The 21,890-nt window shown below is 40.8% G+C and overlaps 1 protein-coding gene across 2 annotated transcripts in view; it reads left to right on the plus strand.

The window, feature by feature from the left end:
- NEDD4 (NEDD4 E3 ubiquitin protein ligase) overlaps positions 1 to 21,890 on the plus strand; it is a 125,284-nt gene that overhangs the window by 90,844 nt on the left and 12,550 nt on the right. For both annotated transcript variants that reach the window (XM_074966301.1, XM_074966300.1), the window contains 12 exons: positions 6,746 to 6,807; positions 8,957 to 9,059; positions 10,337 to 10,506; positions 11,281 to 11,398; positions 11,514 to 11,681; positions 14,450 to 14,515; positions 15,128 to 15,247; positions 17,058 to 17,261; positions 20,338 to 20,415; positions 20,700 to 20,754; positions 20,850 to 20,908; positions 21,457 to 21,522. In XM_074966301.1, coding sequence (XP_074822402.1) covers positions 6,746 to 6,807; positions 8,957 to 9,059; positions 10,337 to 10,506; positions 11,281 to 11,398; positions 11,514 to 11,681; positions 14,450 to 14,515; positions 15,128 to 15,247; positions 17,058 to 17,261; positions 20,338 to 20,415; positions 20,700 to 20,754; positions 20,850 to 20,908; positions 21,457 to 21,522 — 1,269 coding nt within the window. The remainder of the gene's footprint in view (positions 1 to 6,745; positions 6,808 to 8,956; positions 9,060 to 10,336; positions 10,507 to 11,280; positions 11,399 to 11,513; positions 11,682 to 14,449; positions 14,516 to 15,127; positions 15,248 to 17,057; positions 17,262 to 20,337; positions 20,416 to 20,699; positions 20,755 to 20,849; positions 20,909 to 21,456; positions 21,523 to 21,890) is intronic.

Consider the following 21,890-nt stretch of genomic DNA (forward strand, 5'->3'; position numbering starts at 1 on the left):
AGAAGAAGCAGCAGCCCAAGCAGGTGCCAACTGCTTCTTTTTTGTCGGTTCGACAGCCACCAACACTTCCCGTACCGCAGTTGGAGCCGCGTCCATTGCCGGAGCGCACAGGACAAGTAACGGTTCCTGCACCGTCGACTCCAGCACCCCAAGGGCCGTCAAGTCTGGTGCATGTAAGCTCCGTAGTGCACACCACGGTTGAGCTGAGACTGCTCTCCACACCAGAGACCTTTTCAACAGCGAGGGACTTGATCATGCTCACAGAGCCGACTCCTCTGTAGCCGGCGGCACCTCGGGTGCGGACGGTGACGTCGAAGGGAAAACAATCCCTGATACGACTGCCGTCACCAAGTGAAGCAAAATGGCACTGGTGCTGAGACCAAGATCGTGATGGTATGCCCAGGGGGTCTGAAAAGACCACTGTGGAGGTCCTTGGCCTGGATCCTGGCCTTCGTCCAGCTCGCAGAGATCCGAATCGCAGTACGGCCGGTACCGATCGGACTCCTGGCACTGCTCCCGGTACCAGTCAGAGCGGCACTTGACCCAGAGCTGATCCCGGCACCTATCTCACAGGAGGTCACCATCGAGAGCCAGATCAGGCTCCTGGTACCGATACAACCGCAGGCACCGATCGACGTCTCGGTACCGTTCTGCATCACAGCACCGGGGGACTCTGCACCGACACGTACGGCACTGCCTTGGCTGTCTCTTTCCACCTCTACGTCGTCATGCTCACAAGGTGGCTACCAGGACCAGGGCGAGGATGGTGCAGGCCAGTGGCTGAATGAAGGCCAGGACCCGGGCCAAGGACCTCCACAGTGGTCTTTTTGGACCGATTGGGCATACCATAAGGCCCAAGGGGTTCCTTTGGGGCTTCCCGTTCTGCCCCTTCAGAGCCCCAAGTACGAGAGGACACTGTCTCACGGCCACCCCCCCCCCCCCACCTCTGGGAGGTTCTGAGATGACTGCTCCAGCACCAATACAGGCCCACACTCCGAGCGTGGTGGACCTTGGGCAACAAGATCCTCCACAAGAGGACCTCACGCAGGATCCCTTAGTCCCTGGGGTATCTTCCTCATCCTCACCTGATGAGGCAGTGGCGGGGACTACAGTTTCAAGCCCTCCTCCTATGGACCTTCGCGCCCACCAGGAACTGCTCCGCAGGGTGGCACACAATATGAACCTCCAGGTAGAGGAGGTGGTGGAGGTAGAGGACCCTGTGGTTGACATTCTGTCGGCGGAGGCACCATCCAGAGTGGCCCTCCCTGTCGTACGGAATATACAGGCCAATGCCAAGACAATCTGGCAGTCGCCAGCCTCTATTCCACATATGGCCAAGGGGGTGGAAAGGAAGTACTTTGTCCCCTCAAAGGAATATGAGTACCTCTACACGCACCCCCAACCATGCTCCCTTGTCGTGGCTTCGGTCAATGAGAAGGAACGGCACGGTCAGCAGGCCCCAGCGCCTAAATCAAAGGACTCTAGATGACTAGACTTGTTTGGGCACAAGGTGTACTCAGACGGAGGCTTGCAGCTCAGGGTGGCCAACAAGCTTCTCTGGACGAGGCGGACTCAGCAGCTAAGACCCTGGCCTCGGGCATAGCCATGCGCCGCATCTCATGGCTGCAGGTCTCTGGCTTACCACCAGAGTTGCAGCAGACCCTCCAGGACCCGCCCGTTGATGGCAAGGGCCTGTTCTCCGAAAAGACGGACTCAAGGCTGCAGAGTCTGAAGGACTCGAGAATTATCATGCACTCTCTGGGAATGCGTACCCCAGTAACACAGAGAAGGCCCTTCAGACCGCAGCCTCGGAGATCCTACCCTCCCCCTCGGCCAAGACAGGACTTCTTTAGAAGACGCAGCCAAGGTGGTAAAAGAAAACAAACTGAGCACCAAGCCAACCAAGTCCAGGGCCCTCCCAAGCCATCAGCAGAACTTTTTGAAGGTGCACCCGAGGATGGAGCACCAGTCTCCATTCAGGATCCTTCCCCGTCTTTCCAAAATAGTCTCTCCCATTTCCTCCTTGTGTGGTCTCACATAACATCTGACGGTTGGGTCTTACACACAGTGGAAAGGGGATACTCTGTCCAATTTGCTTTTTCCCCCCCTTCCCACCCTCCTTCCCCGTCCCTCTTCAGGGACCCTTCTCATGAGCACCTCCTTCTACAGGAGGTCCAATCGCTCCTGGCTGTGGGAGCGATAGAGGAGGTTCCAAGAGAGTCAAGGAGCAGGGGCTTTTACTCTCATTACTACTTAATCCCCAAGGCCAAGGGCGGGCTTCAGCCTATCTTGGACCTAGGTGGACTCAACAAATTCATGGTAAAATTGAAGTTCCGCATGGTCTCACTAGGGACCATTATTCCTTCCTTAGATCCTGGAGACTGGTACGCCGCCCTCGACATGAAGGGTGCATACTTCCACATTGCAATCTACCCAGCGCACAGACGTTTCCTTCGCTTTGTGGTCAATCAACAGCACTTTCAATTCACCGTCGTTCCTTTCAGCCTGTCTATGGCCCCCCAGGGTGTTTACCAAGTGCATGGCTGTCTTGGCTGCCTCCCTTCGTCGACGACAGATCCAAATGTTCCCATATCTCGACGACTGGCTTATTTGGGGTCGCTCTAGGGATCAGGTGCAGGCTCATGTTCAGCTCACCATGAACATGTTCGATCGACTGGGCCTCCTGCTCAGTGTTGTGAAATGCACTCTGGTACCAACCCAGAGGATAGAATTCATAAGAGCAGTCTTAGACTCAGGCCTAGCCCGGGCACTTCTGCCAGAAGCACGCTTCCAATTCCTGGCGAACATCGTCCACAACCTGCAAAGCTTCCCGACCTTGACCGTGAAAACATGCTTATGCCTCCTGGGACACATGGCCTCTTGCACGTATGTGACCAGCACGCCAGGCTGTGACTATGTCCACTCCAAGCCTGGCTATCAACAGTGTACCGCCCAGGTCGGGACAGCTTGAGCACGGTCAGGGATATTAGCCTTTCTAGGCTGGTGGCTGGACCCCAAATCAGTGTGCGAAGGGGTGTCATTTTACACCCCGCAGCCCTCCGTGTCCCTAGTCACAGATGCGTCATCCCTGGGATGGGGAGCCCACCTCGGGAACCTCGGTACACAGGGGCTATGGTCGGCAGGAGAGTTATCCCTGCATGTCAACGTATGGGAACTCAGAGCAGTGCGCCTGGCGTGTCAAGCATTCCGAGAGTGCATTCCAGGCCATTGTGTGGCAGTCCTCACAGACAACACAACAGCCATGTTTTACATCAACAAGCAAGGGGGAGCCCGGTCATCCCCCCTCTGTCAAGAGGCCACTCATCTGTGGGAATTCTGCATAGCCCACTTGATCCATCTGGTGGCAGCGTCTCTCCCAGGAGTCCAAAACACCTTAGCTAACCACCTCAGCAGATCATTCCAGGCTCACGAGTGGTCAGTTCACCTGGACGTCATCCACTCCTGTCTTCCTGAAGTGGGGCTTTCCCCTGATGGATCTATTCGCCTCTCATGAGAATCGGAAATGCCAGGTGTTCTGCTCTCTCCAAGGATGCTCTCCAGGTTCCCTGTCGGACGCTTTCCTAATACAGTGGAAGGATCACCTGTGCTACGCCTTTCCTCCATTCCCGCTAGTCCACAGGGTCCTGCTCAAGCTGCACAGGGACAGAGCCCGTCTGATTTTAGTTACCCCGGCGTGGCCCAGACAGCACTGGTATACCACTCCCGCTGTGGCCAGACCTGATCACTCAGGACCACGGACGACTCTGTTATCCCGACCTGCAGTCCCTCCACCTTACAGCATGGATTCTGCATGGCTAACTCAATCTGAGCTGCGCTGCTCTCGCTTGGTTCAGAAGGTCCTTTTGGGTAGCAGGAAGCCCTCTACCAGGTCCATGTATTTAGCCAAGTGGAAGCGTTTTTCCTGCTGGTGCACTCAGTCATACGTCCCTCCTACAGGTGTCAGTACCTATCATCTTGGACTATCTCCTGTCCTTAAAATAGCAGGGCTTGGCAATATCATCCATCAGAGTGTACCTGGCAGCTATTTCAGCTTTCCACCTGGGCGAAAACGGGCGTTCAGTCTTCTCCAATCCCATGGTCAGCAGATTTCTCAAGGGGTTGGGGCACCTGTTCCCACATATTCACCTAATTGGAATCGATATGAGCAAGCACTCGAAGAAGAAAAGACGGTTACTCACCTTTGTAACGGTAGTTCTTCGAGATGTGGTGCTCATATCCATTCCAAACCTGCCCTCCTTCCCTTCTGTCAGAGTAGCCGGCAAGAAAGAACTGAGGGGGCGCTGGGTCGGCTGGGGCATGTATCCGGCGCCATGAAGGCGCCACTCCAGGGGGTGCCTCAGCCGACCCACCGAGTGTTGCTAGGGTAAAAATCTTCCGACGATCATGCACGCGGCTCGCACACACCTAATTGGAATGGATATGAGCAACACATCTCGAAGAACAACAGTTACAAAGGTGAGTAACGGTCTTTTCTTTTTTTATACAGTGTAAATACTTGTAATCAAAAATAAATATAAAGTGAGCACTGTACACTTTGTATTCTGTGTTATTGAAATCCATATGTTTTTTAAAATGTAGAAAACATCCAAAAATATTTAAATAAATGGTATTGTATTGTTTAACAGTGTGATTAATTTACTTTTTTTATCACTTGACAGTCCTTATAAAAAGTGATGGTAGAATGCTTCTTACTTTCAGAGACTGCTAATGAGTAATTTTTTAATACTGTATCATTTCTTTAACAGAAGTAATGAGCTTTTCAGGGCGATAGGTATTGGATATTCTGAAAAGACAATAACTTGGTAGCTTTTCCTAGTTACTGCACTAGAAAAGCCCTCTGGTCTTATTATTGCAACAAATAGTTGCAACTTCTTATTTTATTCATCTGACAAATTCCTCTTACCAGCTAAATGAATTTCTTTTGCTCTGTTAACGTCTTTAAAAGCTGAAAATCATTTCCATATGCAGCAGAATAGAGTTGTCTGTTACACTGTTACGTTATCTTCATATTGATAATAGTCTGCCATCATTTGTTGTTAAGCTTGAGATAAAAAACTTCACTTTCAAAAATATGCTTATAAATATACATAAAATTAAACTTTCATATATGTAGTTTGCCTTTTAGACTGTTATTGATCAGTTATCTAGTTTGCATATGCAGTTTAGCTATCCATTTATGCAAATTTAACCCATTGTGGAGTGTGACTTAAACAATTTTTTTATAATCCTATTTTATGTTAGAGAGGGGCTGTCCTTTTGTTCTGTTTGTACAGCAGCTAGCCCAATGGGGTTCTGGTCCATGATAGGGGCTCCTAGGTGCTACAGTAAATACAATTAATAACATTGAAAGCGATACTTTATTTAATCCTTGATCTTCTTTCCCATGTTAAGTTATTTTCAGCTAACTTACTTTTTGCATTTCTGAGTTTGGACGTGGAAAATGGTACCCCACAACGAATTAGTGCTAATAATGTTTTGCACTTGTCAGCCTGAGTAGTTATCATATAATCCAGAAATCTGTTTCTTCTAATTGTGCTATTTGCATTTTGTATAAACTTTACACTTTTCATGCAAATATTATAAGTCTAGAATATTATATATTCTCCAGTTTCTGGATCTATTTGGGCACGCAGCATTCATGCTAAATCTACTAAGGAGCCCAGAAGCCTTTGGATACACAATAGCCAGGTTTTTTTTTTTTTTTTTTTTTTTTTTAAAGTACATGCCTGGATAGATGGTAGTATTTTCCCACTTTAAAGCTGGGACAGTTCGATGTAAAATCATTTATAACTGAGTGGAGTTCAGATACAGTAAATGTGTATATTCCCATCCTCCCCCCCCCCCCCAAGCATATGATACAAATGATTAAAATTTATTATTTAACTAGTTTGGAATTATGCCCCAGAAATTTTGAACAGCCTATCTCTTAGTAAACATCTGTGTCAGGCAAGAAATTCAAAGTTAAGGCTAACACGCTTATCGCATAGCACTGTAAAATTCAGATATTATTGTAATGGTTACAGAATAAGTGTCAGCTGTGACTTGCATATAATTTTTAAAGAGTAAATTATAGATGGTGTAATGTTTTTAGGATGGCTCTTTGCATATATCAGAAGGTAGAATTAAAAAAAAAAAGTTCTCTTTGTACCTGTGACCTCAGATACATTGCTATAAATTATATCTGAGTATGTAATATGCCTTTGCGGTTTCTTGTGAGTCAGATTCACTTATATGCATGAGAAGCCAGAGGCTTGCAAAAACTCATAACTTTTTGTTCGCTGTTTGTGGATTCTCTGGCACTAGAGCTGGAATGCAATTAATATATCTGACCTATATTTTTTTTATTTGAAAAATATTGAGTGGGGGGAGGGATATGGTAACACTTGTATTAAATGTGGAGTATCTGAAAATAAAGAAATCACCTCTGTTCCAGGCTAAACACAATTGCCTCAAACTTCCCCTGCTCCCGCTTCCCCCAAGCATTAGAAACTATACTGTGAGGGAAAAAAGGTCACAGTTTTTTTTTTCTTCAGTGTGGCAACTAAGTTAACTACTAAGTCAGACATTAATATCTTCTTATTTTACTAAAATCTTTTGGTTACATGAAGAAAATGTCTATCCTCTTGGGGGGGAAAGAGGGCTTATAGATTTCAAATATTTTTGAAGATGCAAATGTTTGATTTTGCAGATTAGACTTGAAAAAACAAACATTGTTTCATTTCAGACAGAAAATCCAAATATGGAGAGACCATACACCTTTAAAGATTTTGTTCTTCATCCAAGAAGGTCAGTAAATAGCAAACATTTTTAAAATGTTAACTTTCCTGTGCAAACTGTAACTTGCTATGAACTGTAGCTTCTTTATGTACTTTTATGTGTCACCATAGTATTTGAGCACCTCAATAGAGCAGTATATTAAAGTAATAATCAGTGCTGGCACTTGTTTAAATTTCTGAAAACTAATTTTAAATTATAACATTTTTTTCAGCAGCATATGAGGTAAAGTTCCTGAGGCTAAAGTAATAACATAGTCCATTAGTAATGGTTATACATTACATAGTAAAATCACTACTCAGTATTATGCCATATTTGAACCATTTTAGCTATCAACTGTATCCTCCTCTAATCTAGAAACGATGTTCCTTTTTGTGTGTGGCTTAATCCAAGTAAGTTGCATTTGACTGTAGTTAAAAATATAACTTATTTTTTCATTTGAAAAGTATTTAGTCCTATAGGCGTGTATTAGGGAAGCCAGGAATTTAAAAACACAAAGTGTGAACCTTATTACTCCATCCCTGTCCCAAACACTACAGATTTTATTTTCCTTTCTACATGCAGGCACTAAAGCTACAGAAAATTGAACATTGCTTAAGTATTGCTGACAATGTGCCTAAGTTTAATAAACATAAACTTCTTAAGGAAATATGGATGTTAACTTTTTCCAATTGATTTCTGTTTAGAAATACAGCTGGAAAGTCTTCGTGCTGTAGTGGAATCTTCCTTTCTTTTTAACCAACTAAGAAGTAAGGGAAGTATTTCAAATGCAAAAGAATAAATTAATCTGTCATCTCCAAGTTACTTCCCTTCCAGAGTTAAGAAAGGCACACGTATTTTTCTTTTCTGCAAACCTATGAAAAATCCATGCTTGCTGTACCTCAAATGCTGCTATTGTTCACAAATCTACCTCAATACTGTCTCCAAGACATGAGTGTAACAGTGCTCTGCAATGGAAAGGCAGTGCCACAGATCCAGGCATGCTGTAAAGACAGTCAGTCAATAGATAGGCAAATTAACTAACCCCACTTTCAGAACTGTGCTCAAATTGACCTCAACAATCAATAAACCAGGGTAGCTGATTCTCTTTAAAAAGCAAAAGGATAAAATTGGTATGAAAAAAGTTATTTTCACATTCCTAGTATTATTGCGGCATAGCGCTAAATACTAAAAGGTAATTTAAGGTTTTGAGGAGAAAACTAGGCATACAGGACTGAAAGTTCCTCTAAATACAGCTTTTTCAGTGAGGTCTACGCTAAACAGTAGTTCAAATACTGGCTATCGATAATGTTAATGGTTGCATTAGTATTCCTATTGATTTTTTTATCAGTTTGCATTGCACATTATGGAAACTTTCATGAGAGCAAAATGAAATATCTTTTCAGTTCACTACTCAAAAAAAAAAAAAAAAAAACCAAAACAAGCAAAAAAATCTTCACTACCACTGTGTAATTGTCGCTAATTAGTTATTACTTTGAAAAAGAAGTTTGTAAGTTTCTTGGCACTTCAGATTAAACTTGTGTCTATAATTGTAAATTTTCAGTATCATTATTTCACCATAATACTTGAAGTAATAAAACTATGTTTCAACTCCATTTTCACAAAAGAATCTTTCTCACATACTTTAGTGAGAGAGCTGGCATCGTATTGTCAGTACTCATTATATAAATGGTAAATTCCTATTTATCTTTGAAAATCTGGTAACTGATTATTCTGGTTGCACTACTGATCCTCACCCCAAGAAACTTACACTTTTTCAGGATTATCATCAGCTAAACCTGATGTATTCAGACCTCCACCCTGTAGAGATTTTTTGATAACAGAACTAAGCAGGCTTCCTAATTAAATATTTGGATCTTCTGGGTAGCTTTTCATGTGTTACAAAATTCCAAGAGTATTTCAAAGCCTTCTACTTTCAAGATAAAGTATAAAGCCCAATTGCAATTGTCACAGTAGATTTCAATTACCATTGCTTTGATATAGCCAAAAATGTAAAGATTTTTTTCACACCGTTAAAACCAAATCACATGCTCCTTCTACATAGGATTCGTGGTCTGACCGAAAGTTACCAAAATAATCTGGTATCTTTCACAAGTGTGACAAAATGGCTAATGATTTTATTTAATATCATTGCACAATAACAGTTTTTTCTCTTCTGCAGTCACAAGTCAAGAGTTAAAGGTCACCTAAGATTAAAAATGACATACTTGCCTAAAAACAATGGATCTGAAGAAGAAAACACAGAACAGGTGGAAGACCTGGAGGTGAGAAAACTGTTCGGTGCTGAAGAGCGTATGGTCTGACTTGTTCTTGTAACTCTACCTAATAAAGGTTGTAGGCATAAAAATATCTTCTAAAAATGATGATGCTGCAAGCAACCTTTTAGAAATTTGATAAATCGGTTAGTTTGGAATCAGAAGGAGATCTAAAATTCCTGTACTGTCCTTTGTGTAATTGTGATGTCAAAGCATTCCCATCATTTTTTAAGAATTACTTCTCGCCTTTATATAGCTGTAATTCCACAGGAAACAGACAGCAGTTGTAAAAATCTAAGTCAACAAAATACAAGCAAAACTATTTGCTGACCTCTAGCTTTAGTGGCCATAAGTGCTTGGGAATAACACTTTCCAGTATTTCCATCTTCCTATGTAATATTGTTAACTAGTCGTCATGATGATGATCTGCTCTGTTACAAAAACTTGAAATTTATCTAGTGGAAGAGAAATTTTTTATTTTAGCTATTTTGTTTTCTAATTATAAGTAATTACATCCAATTTAGATGTAAAGAGCTTTTCCGCAACACCTTAAACAGCTATTTCAACAGCACCACTTCTGCAGGTATAGTTAAGACGGTTTCTGTTATAAAACCCATAAATTAAGCAGATACACCTACTACAAATTTATGGACTGGAACCTTGCATATAAGACTCCTTAATTTTAATATCCATTGAGTATCTTTCCTATTCCCAAACCAGAAAATAACAAATTCCTATATATTAAGCTTAAGTAGTATTAAGCTTAAGGTGCTACAATAATACAAATAATAAAAACAGATACTGCTCCTCCACTTCTCTGTATCCATACAGGTCTAAATATAGTTTGTGGCAATAAATTCTAAAGTGGCTAGGCCCATGGTATGTACATGCTGACACTGGAAAAACAGCTAATAAAATGCATTATCAAGGACTTCATGGGGAAAAACTAAATGGTGTGAGATTTGTAAGGAGGTGTACAGTCCAGTTCCACTATAACATCTCACTTAACATTTTGTTAGTGCTGATTGTCATTTTAAAATACCTAAAATCAGTTCATGTCCTGAAGACTTCATAATATAAAATGTCTAAAGGATTCACTTAAAATCCAGGAGTGAAGATAGCTTAGTGCTTTATTTTTCCATAATTATCACAGAAGATGTGCATTTTTGATAAGGTATTGAATAAGAGGACAGTGGCTTGATAAACTGGGACACATCTCCTTTTACAGGTTTAACACTAATGAATGTTAAGTATCTTTACTTAGTTATTAGTCTTGTGTCTCATAGCCTGGCTGGATTATATTGGACCAACCGGATGCTGCTTGCCAGCCGCAACAGCAGCAACAAGAATCTCCTCCTCTACCTCCAGGCTGGGAAGAAAGACAAGATATCCTGGGTAGAACCTACTTTGTCAACCATGAATCTAGAAGAACACAATGGAAAAGACCCACTGCTCAGTATGTCTTCTGACTTCTAAGATTCAAAGTATACTTTACTGCGACTGGCAATTCACTTTTGTCATTCTGTATAATAATGCAAGTCAGGGAATGAATAGCTCAGGAATTAGTAATGGAGATCTTCATTTTAATTTTTTCTGTATGTCTACAATTCAAATAAAAAGTGTTCTTAAGTCTGATTAGCTAAACTATGTTAGTTTACTGCTATTTCAGCCAGTTAACTACTGCAAGTTAGCTAACCCAACTTTACACCTTTTATTTAAAGTGTAGACCTACTATAATGACTAAAAAAGCTATTACACCTTGGCTGGTGAGCAATTCAACTCACACAGTACTCAGTTCATTTTGCAAAGTGACAAATATTCACAATGTATGTTTCCTGCATAATGGAAGCTACTTGTAGTCTCAGCAGAGACTAATAATGACTGTGTATGGAGAAGAAATTCCTTTGATGCCTCTAAGACTGCTTCCTCCTTACCAGTAGTGGCCACCTGAAATCCTTCTCATGTAGTTTGAATGATCTCTCCTTCCGGCACATGAACTATTAAAATATATTTGCTGTTCAGTTCCTTTGTTTGACTCCTACTTCCTGCTCCCTATTTTTCTCTACTCTTCTGCTTTCTACTGAACTTAACTTCATTTTGTAGCTTCTGGCTGCTACTCCTATTGGCAAAAGTGGCCATAAGCAATGTTTTTGTTGCTAGTCTGGTCTATTACGAACTTTACTGTTGGAAGATACAGATGACTATTTTACTGTTGCTTGCTTTTGTGCAGGGACAATCTAGCTGATGTTGACAATGGTAATATTCATTTGGAGGCACAGCATGCATTCACCCATCGGCGACAGATATCAGAGGAAACCGAAAATCTAGACAATAGAGATTCTCCCGAGGTAAAAATTGTATGGGTTTAAGATACAAATCAATGTTTTCCTGTAGTCAAAAAGCTTGATCTGAGGTTTTGTAACCTAAAATATACTGTTTTTTTCTTCTTTTTCTGAAAAAAAGAGCTGGGAAGTTATAACTGAAGATGAGGCCACTGTGTACAGCAATCAGAATCTTCCAACACTACTGCCACAGAGCAGCTCTGATATGCAGTCTCACCTTGCAGAAGAATTGAATACCAGACTTACTATCTCTGGGAGTTCAGCCACTGGCCAACCAACTTCCTGCAGTGTGAGAGAGCACACATTTTTCCAATTGTTTTAACATGATTAGTGAATCTGCAAATTATTTTCCCAAAAGCTAATTCTAACCTGAATTTCTTACAGCAAATATTATGTAATATCACTTTTGTAGTTACTGTACTGAGAAACTCTTAAATTAAGGGGAACACCAGTCCTAGTTAGCTTTAGATTTTTTTATTTTATGTTGTCGGAGCTAAAATCAATATTTCAAACCAAGAGCATCCGTCATTTTACTTCAGTTCATGCAGAGGCTTAAGGATAATCTTGATATACTAGACCTACTAGCCAAATAAAATGTGTTTTTTTTTTTTTTTCATTTTTCCCCACTTCGTTTTTGTAAAACAAGACTTTTTCCATGGGACCTAAAGTAGCGTCTGCATTGAATTACTTGAGTTCGCAAATCTAGCTTGTGTTCTAGCTATCATGCTGTCTAGAATACCACCAAAAAGTACTACAGAAGAACACTTCTAGAACTGTACTTAAATTTACAGCAGTACATTTTTGAGGAAATATCAATACCATATCATTGTCCTCTCGTGTGGGGTAAACTTGAGAGAAATAATTTACGTTACCAAGACCGCTAAATCAAGGGATTGGAGACAACTTTGTTGTAATCTGATGCATTTTGAAAAAAAACCATACCATTGAAAGAAGCTTACCCAGGGAGGTAAGGTATGCTAAGCCATCAGAACTTTTGGGTTTTGGAGTTTTTTCACTTACATCTCTAGCCCTTCTGATTGTGAAGATGCAGGCATTTCCAGTGCTGCTGCTCTTTCCTTTACTTGATAAGACTGTACTCAACTTAAGGTTTGTCCACACAGTGGGGTATCACACACTAAGTGGTGTGATTTTTAAAGTTCACTAATGTGGTGTGCATTAATTGGTCTGTATTAGATCCTGCTGATGTGATTTAACATACTTTAAATATTTAGTAAGCCACCAGCGGGGTTTACGCAGACCAATTAATTCGCAACATAATAGTGTGCTTTAGAAATCACACCCCCATAGTACGCTTTACCCCACCATGTAGACAAGCCCTTAATTCCTGAAGTTCAGAATCCCGTGGACAGCAGTGAAACTGTCACTTCATACTGTGGCTGCTTTGGAAGTCTGAACAGGAAAAGAGGCAGATGGTAAAGTTATTTTTAGGGAAAGGTGAGGTGCAGAAGATATCCTGTGTGCCCCTCCCTCCCAAAGAAGAGGTATAGCAGTAGAGCCTCACTCTTCCTATACCGTGTCCAGAATAAGGAAGATCCATCCTTTCGCAGCCGTTAGCCTCTGAAGGACCAAAATGGAACCGTGTAGAGTCAAGCACAGGAGTTTTACGCACAGCGCTGGTGGAGTGTCCCCTTGCTTATCAGGCTCAGAGACACTGCAAAACAGTTAGTTACAATAGATTATATATGGTGCTCACTGGGCAGAGAGAAGCGACAGGGATGGGTTTTCCCAAACCCCTGGATAGGTTCTAGCAGCAAGACAAGATAAGCACAATAAGCCAGTAGTCTAAAAGATTACATAATGCTTCCGTCCAAGGACCAAATTAACATATTGCTGACCCACAGGTAATTATCCCCAAACTATGTCTAATAAAGTATATAGATTAAAATCTCATTTCCCTGGACCCCAAAATTAGGAAGCAGCTCTACCGGTTGACCAACAGGTACTTCCCTGGAGATTTAAAGCAAAAAAGCAGTAATTAGTACTTAACAATAACAATTGTTTGTAAGTTTATCCTTGCATTTCTGTGGGCTTGGATTGGCATACATCTGTGAGGGGAGGGTGTCATAACTCATGTCAATCATATTAGGCCTCTCCCCGAACTCTGTCTGGGATCTGAGGGGTATTGTACCACTATCTCCTCCCTGCATTAGGGAGTAACCGTGAGGCCTTTCTCAGCGCTTCATATGTCTATAACTTGTGATAAGGATGCCCAGTTACATCTGGAGTTATGCTGACTCCGCTCACTGACTTGAAACACACAAGGTTATCTGTTTACCCCAGCTTTCTCATAGCCATGTATTGTTCTCTATTAGCCAGCTCCCATGGCCCAGGCTACGCTGTGGACTCCAGGCCTATATGAAAAGTTCTTAGCAGAAACTGTAGCTAAGATCTTACATCTATAGCAAATGGATTTTGGCCCTTTAGCTTTTGAAGGGAGTTGAAACAAAGCCTGCTCAATTTCAGCAGCTATAGTATATATACTAGTAATATGACATGCTTGAGTAAGGTCCAGAGTTAACATCGCTGTTGGAATTCCATCACCTTCCTCAGAAGCTAGATGACTTGCACGTTGCCTCCTTAGTAGGTTTACTCCTCTACCTAATAGTTGTCTGGTGTTAGGGATCTCAAAATTTACCATGTCGAAAGCTGAGTCTAGTTACAGGACACAGTAGTAATTCTGTAATAGCTGTGTCCTCAGGCTCAGCTGTATTTTATAAATTAAATACTTAATGTGACAGAGTGGTAACAATTCTAGTATCTTAATGCCTATATATCAATTCATAGTCTGTTGCAACTGGCATTAGCTTGACTAGGTTCTAAACAGAAGTACAAGTTGTCATAGACTCCATGAGCAGATGGTTAATACCTCCTATAATATTTTTCAAAATTTCGTTTTAAATATTATTTTGCTGAAAAAACAATGAGGCAGCTTGAATGAAAACTGAATATTTTCTTTGTTGCATTATTGTTGCATTGCTTGGTAGCATCAAAAAAGCAACAATCATAAGTGATTTACAGTTCTTTCATATTTTCCAGAACAATTCCAGCAGAAGAGGTAGCCTGCAAACATACAGAGTTGAGGAACAGCCTGCACTTCCTGTGGTAGGTTATATTCCAAAACATCATTTTGTAGAGCATAGGAATCTGAAAATTCACTTGTTGTGAAACTTTTTTTTACCATGGGTAAAGTATTGAAATGCAGGTGAGATTTAGCCTTCAGCTTCTGGTAGCTATCCTGACAAAATCAGTTTGTGGGTCTTGCAAGACTTGAGTCCCACCAGAAGGCTTCCATCTTCCAAGTTCACATTTTTAGTTTAATGATGATTTAATATATGGTTGTAGCCTGGAGGAGGAAAGAATTTTAACATGTAGATGTGAGACTTTTTTTTTTTTTAAGGTAAATCATCTTGCTTTATCAACAGTACAATTCTAGCATTTTTGCATTGTGCTCCCATATGCCTTTGCAGCGTCATAGTAACTTAACAGCCATAAATTCTAGGCTAAAACAGCCAAACCAAAAGAGATTTTTTTAAAACATATTTTCCATCAACTCAGATTGTTTTGAGAGATAAGAATGTGGTTGGCTTCTCTGGTGTCATGTTATCCAATATGGATTTAAACAACTAAAAACTTTCCCTTTATGACTTCTGATTTGGGGAAATCTGATGGATGAAGTCTATTTGCTAGTCAGTAATTTTTTCCTCTTAATTTTAGTTACTCCCTACTTCATCTGGATTACCTCCAGGTTGGGAAGAAAGGCAAGATGAAAAAGGAAGGTCATATTATATAGATCACAATTCCAGAACTACTACCTGGGTAAAACCTGTTGTGCAGGTATTTTTAAGTTCTCTCCATTGTTTCATTCGTATATCCTGGAATGAAAAGATATTGAATAGCTATACATATCAAATAATCTTTTTAAATACACTGCACAATTACTGAACTTGTCTAGAGACCAGTTCGATGAAACCAAATATCTGAAATATGTAAACCATGTTAAAGACTAGTGGTCTATATGTGAGGGGTAGGGGGCTGGTATTTTTCATATGTTAAACCAGTCCTCTTTATTATTGCTATATTGCACGTGTTCTTTTTTCAAAACTCCTGGTACGCATCCTTATATAAATCCAGATGTTTCTGAATTAGTAAATGACAAGTTTTCTTCTGTCAGTGAGATCCTTCAAATTCTTAAACCAGAGTGGGATACAAACACTAACTTATTCTCTAATTATACAAATTGAAATTTCTCTGATCCTTAATGTGTCAGGTGACCTATCACCCTACCTCTTTCTAGGCCATTGATTTATATGATGCGTCACAAAACAGACATCCTCTGCTTCAAAGAAGTTGCATTGTAATATGTATTAACAGTGGGAAGCCTTGACAACGTGTTTTTTTTCCCTCAATTCTCCTCTAGTCCCGCTTCAAGAACTTTTTAAGGAAATTCTTATTGCCTTAAAATTTTACGTGGAGAATCTGAATATCTGACTGTACTACAAGGGTTATTTTTTATGTAAATGTCTACATTTATCAAATGCATTTTAATGTATAGAACCTCATATATTAAACAATACAAGATGTGTAAATGGGCCAGGTAATCATGCCCTGAAACATCTTAATATTGTGAGAGGCCTTTAAGACCGCAGTAAACTTTGAGACCTTAATCAGTGGCTTATCACTCAGTTTTGCTGATACTTGGCTTGAGCAAATCTGTGTAATGTGTAGTAATAGTCTTATGAAAAAGTCATCACCAATCAAAGATACAGGTACTACAGTAGAAAGAAGTATGTTGATCTCCAAGGAAAGACAATAGCTTTCTTACCTACCAATGGGAAGGGAGTCCCAGTCTGCACAACATGATACATGACAAAACAATTTAGAGTACACTGCTCCCCCTCGTGACAACTTGAGGAGGGTCAGCCTCAGTACAACTACAGCAATTAAATGTAAACTGATAATAGAAACTTACATTTGGAGCTAGATTTGGAGTATACTTTCAACACTCCTGTTCTGAGCAAAGGCATTGTTGTATATCTTAAATTTCTCATTAGTGTGAATACTCTGTTACAGTGTTGATTGTCATATTGAAACATACTGCTTCAGAGACAGTGCTGCATCTCTTGTGAGAGTAAGAGGGACTCTCACTGGGAACAACAGGGAAACAAAAGTAGTTTATTTTGATAGGAATTCACTATGCTCACTTGAGGGTTTAAATGTTCCACTGGCATTATCTAATTTTGACATGCCTGCAATGAGATCATACTCCTGTATCTATTATATCAGTCAATGACTTGATTATGATGTCAGATTGAGTTGAGTATTGAGAGAATTACATGGAGAGTTTAGTAACAGGAGAGAATTATTTGGGAGAACCTTATTTGAACAAAGTATATTTGAGTAACAAAAGGGTTGAGGAACACTCTCCGGAAAAACAAAAATAATGGAAGGACTCAGAATAATTATATTTAACTTTCCCAGATATGAAGGTGTCTCTCTTTACAGTAAACAAATTAGGACCACTCCATTCACATCTCCAAAAGCCCCTTGCTATTTTTGGCTTTAACATGAATTGTTAACATTACACTGGCTTTGTGTTCAGACCAAACTGTACATAACTTTATTTTTCTCATCTAATATGTGACAGACTACAATAGAAACAAGTCAACTATCAAGTGTCCAAAGTACTTCTACAGGACGTCAACCACAAACATCAAGTGATCCATCACAACAGTCTTCTAATCAACAAGCTGAAGTCGAGCAAGGATTTCTCCCTAAAGGCTGGGAAGTCCGACATGCACCAAATGGGAGACCATTCTTTATTGATCACAATACCAAAACTACTACATGGGTAACTTGCTTTCAATTCAAAAGTAATCTCCTAAAGTCAAATCCTGGCCCCATTATAGTCAGTGGCAAAGTGCCATTGACTTAACTGGGGCCAGGATTTCATCACGTATCTTTTTTCAAAGTAGTGTTATCCTATTATAGATTTAATGTGTTAGTTGTGTCAGTCAAACTAGTGGTTGTGCCAGTAACCTATTCATAGTATTTATGTTCCTGCCTCATGCAGGAGGTGGTATATTGTCAACTTCTCTCATTGAATCAGTAAGGAGGTGAGAGGGCTCTGTAGGACATATCAGGGATGGCGAAATCAGGGGACAGGAAGGGCCTAGCGCCTCTGCAATGGAAATATTGGAGAAGACTACTGTATGTTTCTGGCCCCCTAATGTGTTTTTGCCTCCACAATATCTCATGGAGTCAAGAGCAGAACTCTGTTTCCACACACAAGAAGGTGGAGGTGAGAGTGGGACCCAGAGGGAAGGGCTCCCGCTGCAGTGCACAAGATCAGGCTGGCTGCCACAGAGCAGATAGGAGCAACTCTCCTCTCCTTTCCTCTCCCATCTTTCCAGCCATCGTGGGTCCCAGTGGAGACATCAGGCCCGAAGGAGGGGCCGGAGCATGTGCCCAGCCACCAGGGCTAGGTGGGAGTAATGGGGCATCAACACATAGTGCACCAGCTGCTAGGAGGGGTGGGGAAGCACAGTACAATAAAGAACTGCTGTAGGAATGGCAATAGGAACTGCTGGAAATACCTCTTCCCAGCTGGGAGCTGGCTGTTCCTCTTCCTCCCCCACCAGCTGCCCCCAACCAAGTTTAAGTTGCTCCCCCTCTTATCCTTCCATTCACAGCAAGTTTCCTCCCCCTGGGTAATCAAGGCTGATGTATGTAGGTGAACACCTGTACTAAGAAGAAATTGATCAGTAAAGGAATCTCTCTTGCAGCTGTGAAACGCCTATATTTTGGCAGATGACTGTCCTACAGCAGTTTTGTAAGACTGTTGGAGGTGGTTGCAGGCATGTGCTGTTAATGGAAAACACCTTTGTAAACTTCAGGCTTGTCTACATGGGGAAGCTAGCACTCAGTGAGCTAGGGTGTAAATTTAAAGCACACTCGCTACACTAGCTTCCATGTAGCTACTCTTACTGCACACTAAGGGCATGTCTACACTTGCCGTGGATCGATGCTGTGGCAGTCGATCCACTGGGGGTCGATGTAGCAGCTCTAGTGAAGACCCGCTAAATCAACTGCCAATCACTTTCCCATTGACTCTGGTATTTCACCAGAACAAGAAGTATAAGCTAAGTTGACGGGAGAGTTTCTCGCATTGACCCAGCCTGGTGTGGACACTGCAGTAAGTTAGCCTAAGGTACATCGACTCCAGCTATGTTGTTCACATAGCTGGAGTTGCATAATTAGGTCCACCTAGGGACCTGCCATAAGAGTGCCATCAGTATTATACCAATAAAATAAAAACCAGCAGGATCTTATTAAAGGGGAAAAGGCAAAATGCCACATTTATTGTGAATACAGAAAGAATCATAGTAAGCAGTTAGTTATAGCTATAACATTCCATTCAATCTCATATTTACACACACACCACACACGCACGCACACACAGGTTCTGCAAGGTTGTTACCATAGTTAACAGCCTTAGAGTTGCTCATGCCAAGCCACAGGCCAGGTGGCCTGGACAGGAGGAGGGAGCAGGGCCTTGTCAGATGCTCATCTGATGCTCCTGGAAGTTGGTTTGCAGAATCAGACCCCAAAGTTCTCACTTTCCAGAGTCCATTTTTATAGGAATTTCTTCCTATGCCAGTCTATGGGAATTGCTTCATCATGCTGTTGCTGAATCAATCAGCAGATGGCACATTCCTGATGGCTCCGTGCTGCCCGATGTTATCTTGTTCTTTGGTTCTCCCATTCTTGAGGCTGTTGGGTGGATTCCAGTCTGCCCTCCGGGGGTCCTCTGATTATTTCCACTTGACGCCTTCTTTGGCTGATGGACACTGGATTCTTAGGCTGGCACCTCCCTGATCATTCAGTTATTATCCACACCAAGCATCCATCCACATACATCCTCTATCTCTATTTTAATCACAATTGTTAACAAAGCGAGATGAATACAACAAAAGGGCGGGGAGTCTCTGGCTGCTGTTTCTGTTGGTACAGAGTATTACTTTGAGTCTCTCTCTCTCTGTGTGTGTGAGTAGTTGTTGTTACAAAGAATTGCTTTGAGAACAGACTCTGTCTTAGAATGTACTAACACAATTAGCAGCTTGCAAGTTTCACACATAGAGGGAGAGAAACAGTACCAAAAACCAAGAGACCTCTTAATTAGTAATACCCTGGAATTTAAACCGTGATTTTAATACAGAACTTCTTTAATATGATCCAACATCAGGTGGTTTTAGCTTAATACACTTTTGAAGTGCATTAAGTTAACATGTACAAAGGCACTCTTACTGCTCAGGAAGACTGTCCACATGGGGAGTTAGTGTGGAGTAGCTAATAAGCACAGCTGTAAATCTGTACCGTGAACTTACCTCATATACAATTCAGGTTGTGTAGGGGTATCCATGAATTTTTAAAACTACAGCATACAGTACAGATCATCTTAGTGAATCTGGTCTTAGTGAATAGTTTAAATATTTGAAGATCCAAACCTTCCCAGACAGCGAGTTAGGGCTCTTTTCAGGTGGGAGAGAAACATTCAGATTTAGGTACTAGATTCAAAATGAAGAATAGTCTCTTGGTTGCAGAAGAATTTCACTCAGAAAATCAAGGTGTTCCAAAGACATTTTGTGGAATGGTTAACCTGGGTTCAACTCTTCTTAAACTAAATTGGATTCATGAATATTGTTGCTAATAAAATGAGAATTTAGATAAGCCTGGAAACTTAAAGGTGACCATAAGCAAATGGAGGATTGAAAATCCCTGTGACTCTACTTTGGCTGGGAAATGTGTATTAATGGTCTAGCTCTGAGTAAGGGTAGTCTTACTTGGTCATTACAAAATCAGGAAAACATTAAAGTAGCATTAATCCTTTTCTCTTTGTTAACAAGTGTTTTATTATGTTTTCAAAGGAAGATCCAAGACTGAAAATTCCAGCACATCTGAGGAAAAAGACATCACTAGATCCTGTAGATTTAGGCCCCTTGCCAGTAAGTGAAATATTTTTTTTTTTTTGTTCTGAGGCTGATCTAATTTAAATATTTAAACTATCTCTAAATTTAGTGCAAACAAAACTATGATACACTTTTAATATATTTAATATAAAGTATATAGCCAACACTCAAATTTTGAATCACATTGCTGAGACTTCAGTGATTGTAACTTGCTATAATATACAAATACTGCAATTCACTTACTATAGTGATTAAATTGTTAGCATTTGTTGCAAACAGGATGTATAAGAATTAGTATTAAAAGATCACTTTTCTTATAGCCAGGATGGGAAGAGAGAACTCACACAGATGGAAGAATATTCTACATAAACCATAGTATGTACAATATAGTATCTCCTTGTAAGTTGCTATGTAATTTATTACTGAATCAGATCTAAATTGGTGACACTAACTTAAAAAATGTCTTGCAGATACAAAAAAAACTCAATGGGAAGATCCTCGGTTGCAGAATGTAGCAATAACTGGACCAGTAAGACTTTTATATAGATTTGTATATTTTTGCAAAAAAATATTAACAGAAATTAAATGAAATTTTACCACTATTATCAAATATTCAGTCTGGAGTGCCTAACGTCTGTAGTGCTTGAACTTAACAGACTTGAGAAGGCATATCTGAAAGTGAAATATCTGTATTTCTAGATCTGTTACCCTTAGAAATAATCTTTAAATGAAGAAGAAACATTGAGTCCATGCGGAAAGCAGAGAATTTCCTCAATAGAGAAGGCAATATTTTCGAAGTTACTGATCAACTCTGTGTGATATTTAGCTGTGTTGTGCAAAATAAGACTAATTTAATCCTTGACCTAACATAAACTTTCAGAAAATTAAACTTTTCTTTAAAAGAAATGTATTTCTGTTCCAAAAGGAAATTAACTTCCTAGCTTTGATACTTAATGTGACAGATAAAACTGCCAGCAATACTAATTGCAAATTACAATTTCAGACCGGATTTCAGTTTCAAAATATTAATTTTTTTTAGTAATGAAGTGTCTTATTTCAATAATTGTTTGTTCAAAGGCTGTGCCTTACTCCAGGGATTATAAACGAAAATATGAATTCTTCAGAAAGAAGTTGAAGAAGCAGGTTAGTGATCTAGTAATACCTTACAAAAATGTGAGAAACCTCTTTCAATATAAACTCAATAGGCCAGATTTTCCAAAGCTTACTCCATTCCAAGAGCAACATATGGGGGCTGAAAAGCAATCCGTTCAGGCAGCTGACAGTTTTCCCCATCGGGAGCTTTCAGATGGCGTAAACCCAATGTGCTTGACCTCTCCCTCTTGACACTAGCATAAAGAGCATGTCTGGGGGAGAGGAAGGAGGAAATATGGCTGGAGCAGGCTGTGTTCTGATGACTCTCAACTAACCTAAGAGCATTCCTGAGGCTTCTATAACTAATGCAGGAAGTCAGGGTAGTGCAGATTTTCTCTAAGAATCAAGGAGCCATAACC

Source organism: Natator depressus, chromosome 10, assembly GCF_965152275.1.
Source record: "Natator depressus isolate rNatDep1 chromosome 10, rNatDep2.hap1, whole genome shotgun sequence".
Taxonomy (NCBI): domain Eukaryota; kingdom Metazoa; phylum Chordata; order Testudines; family Cheloniidae; genus Natator; species Natator depressus.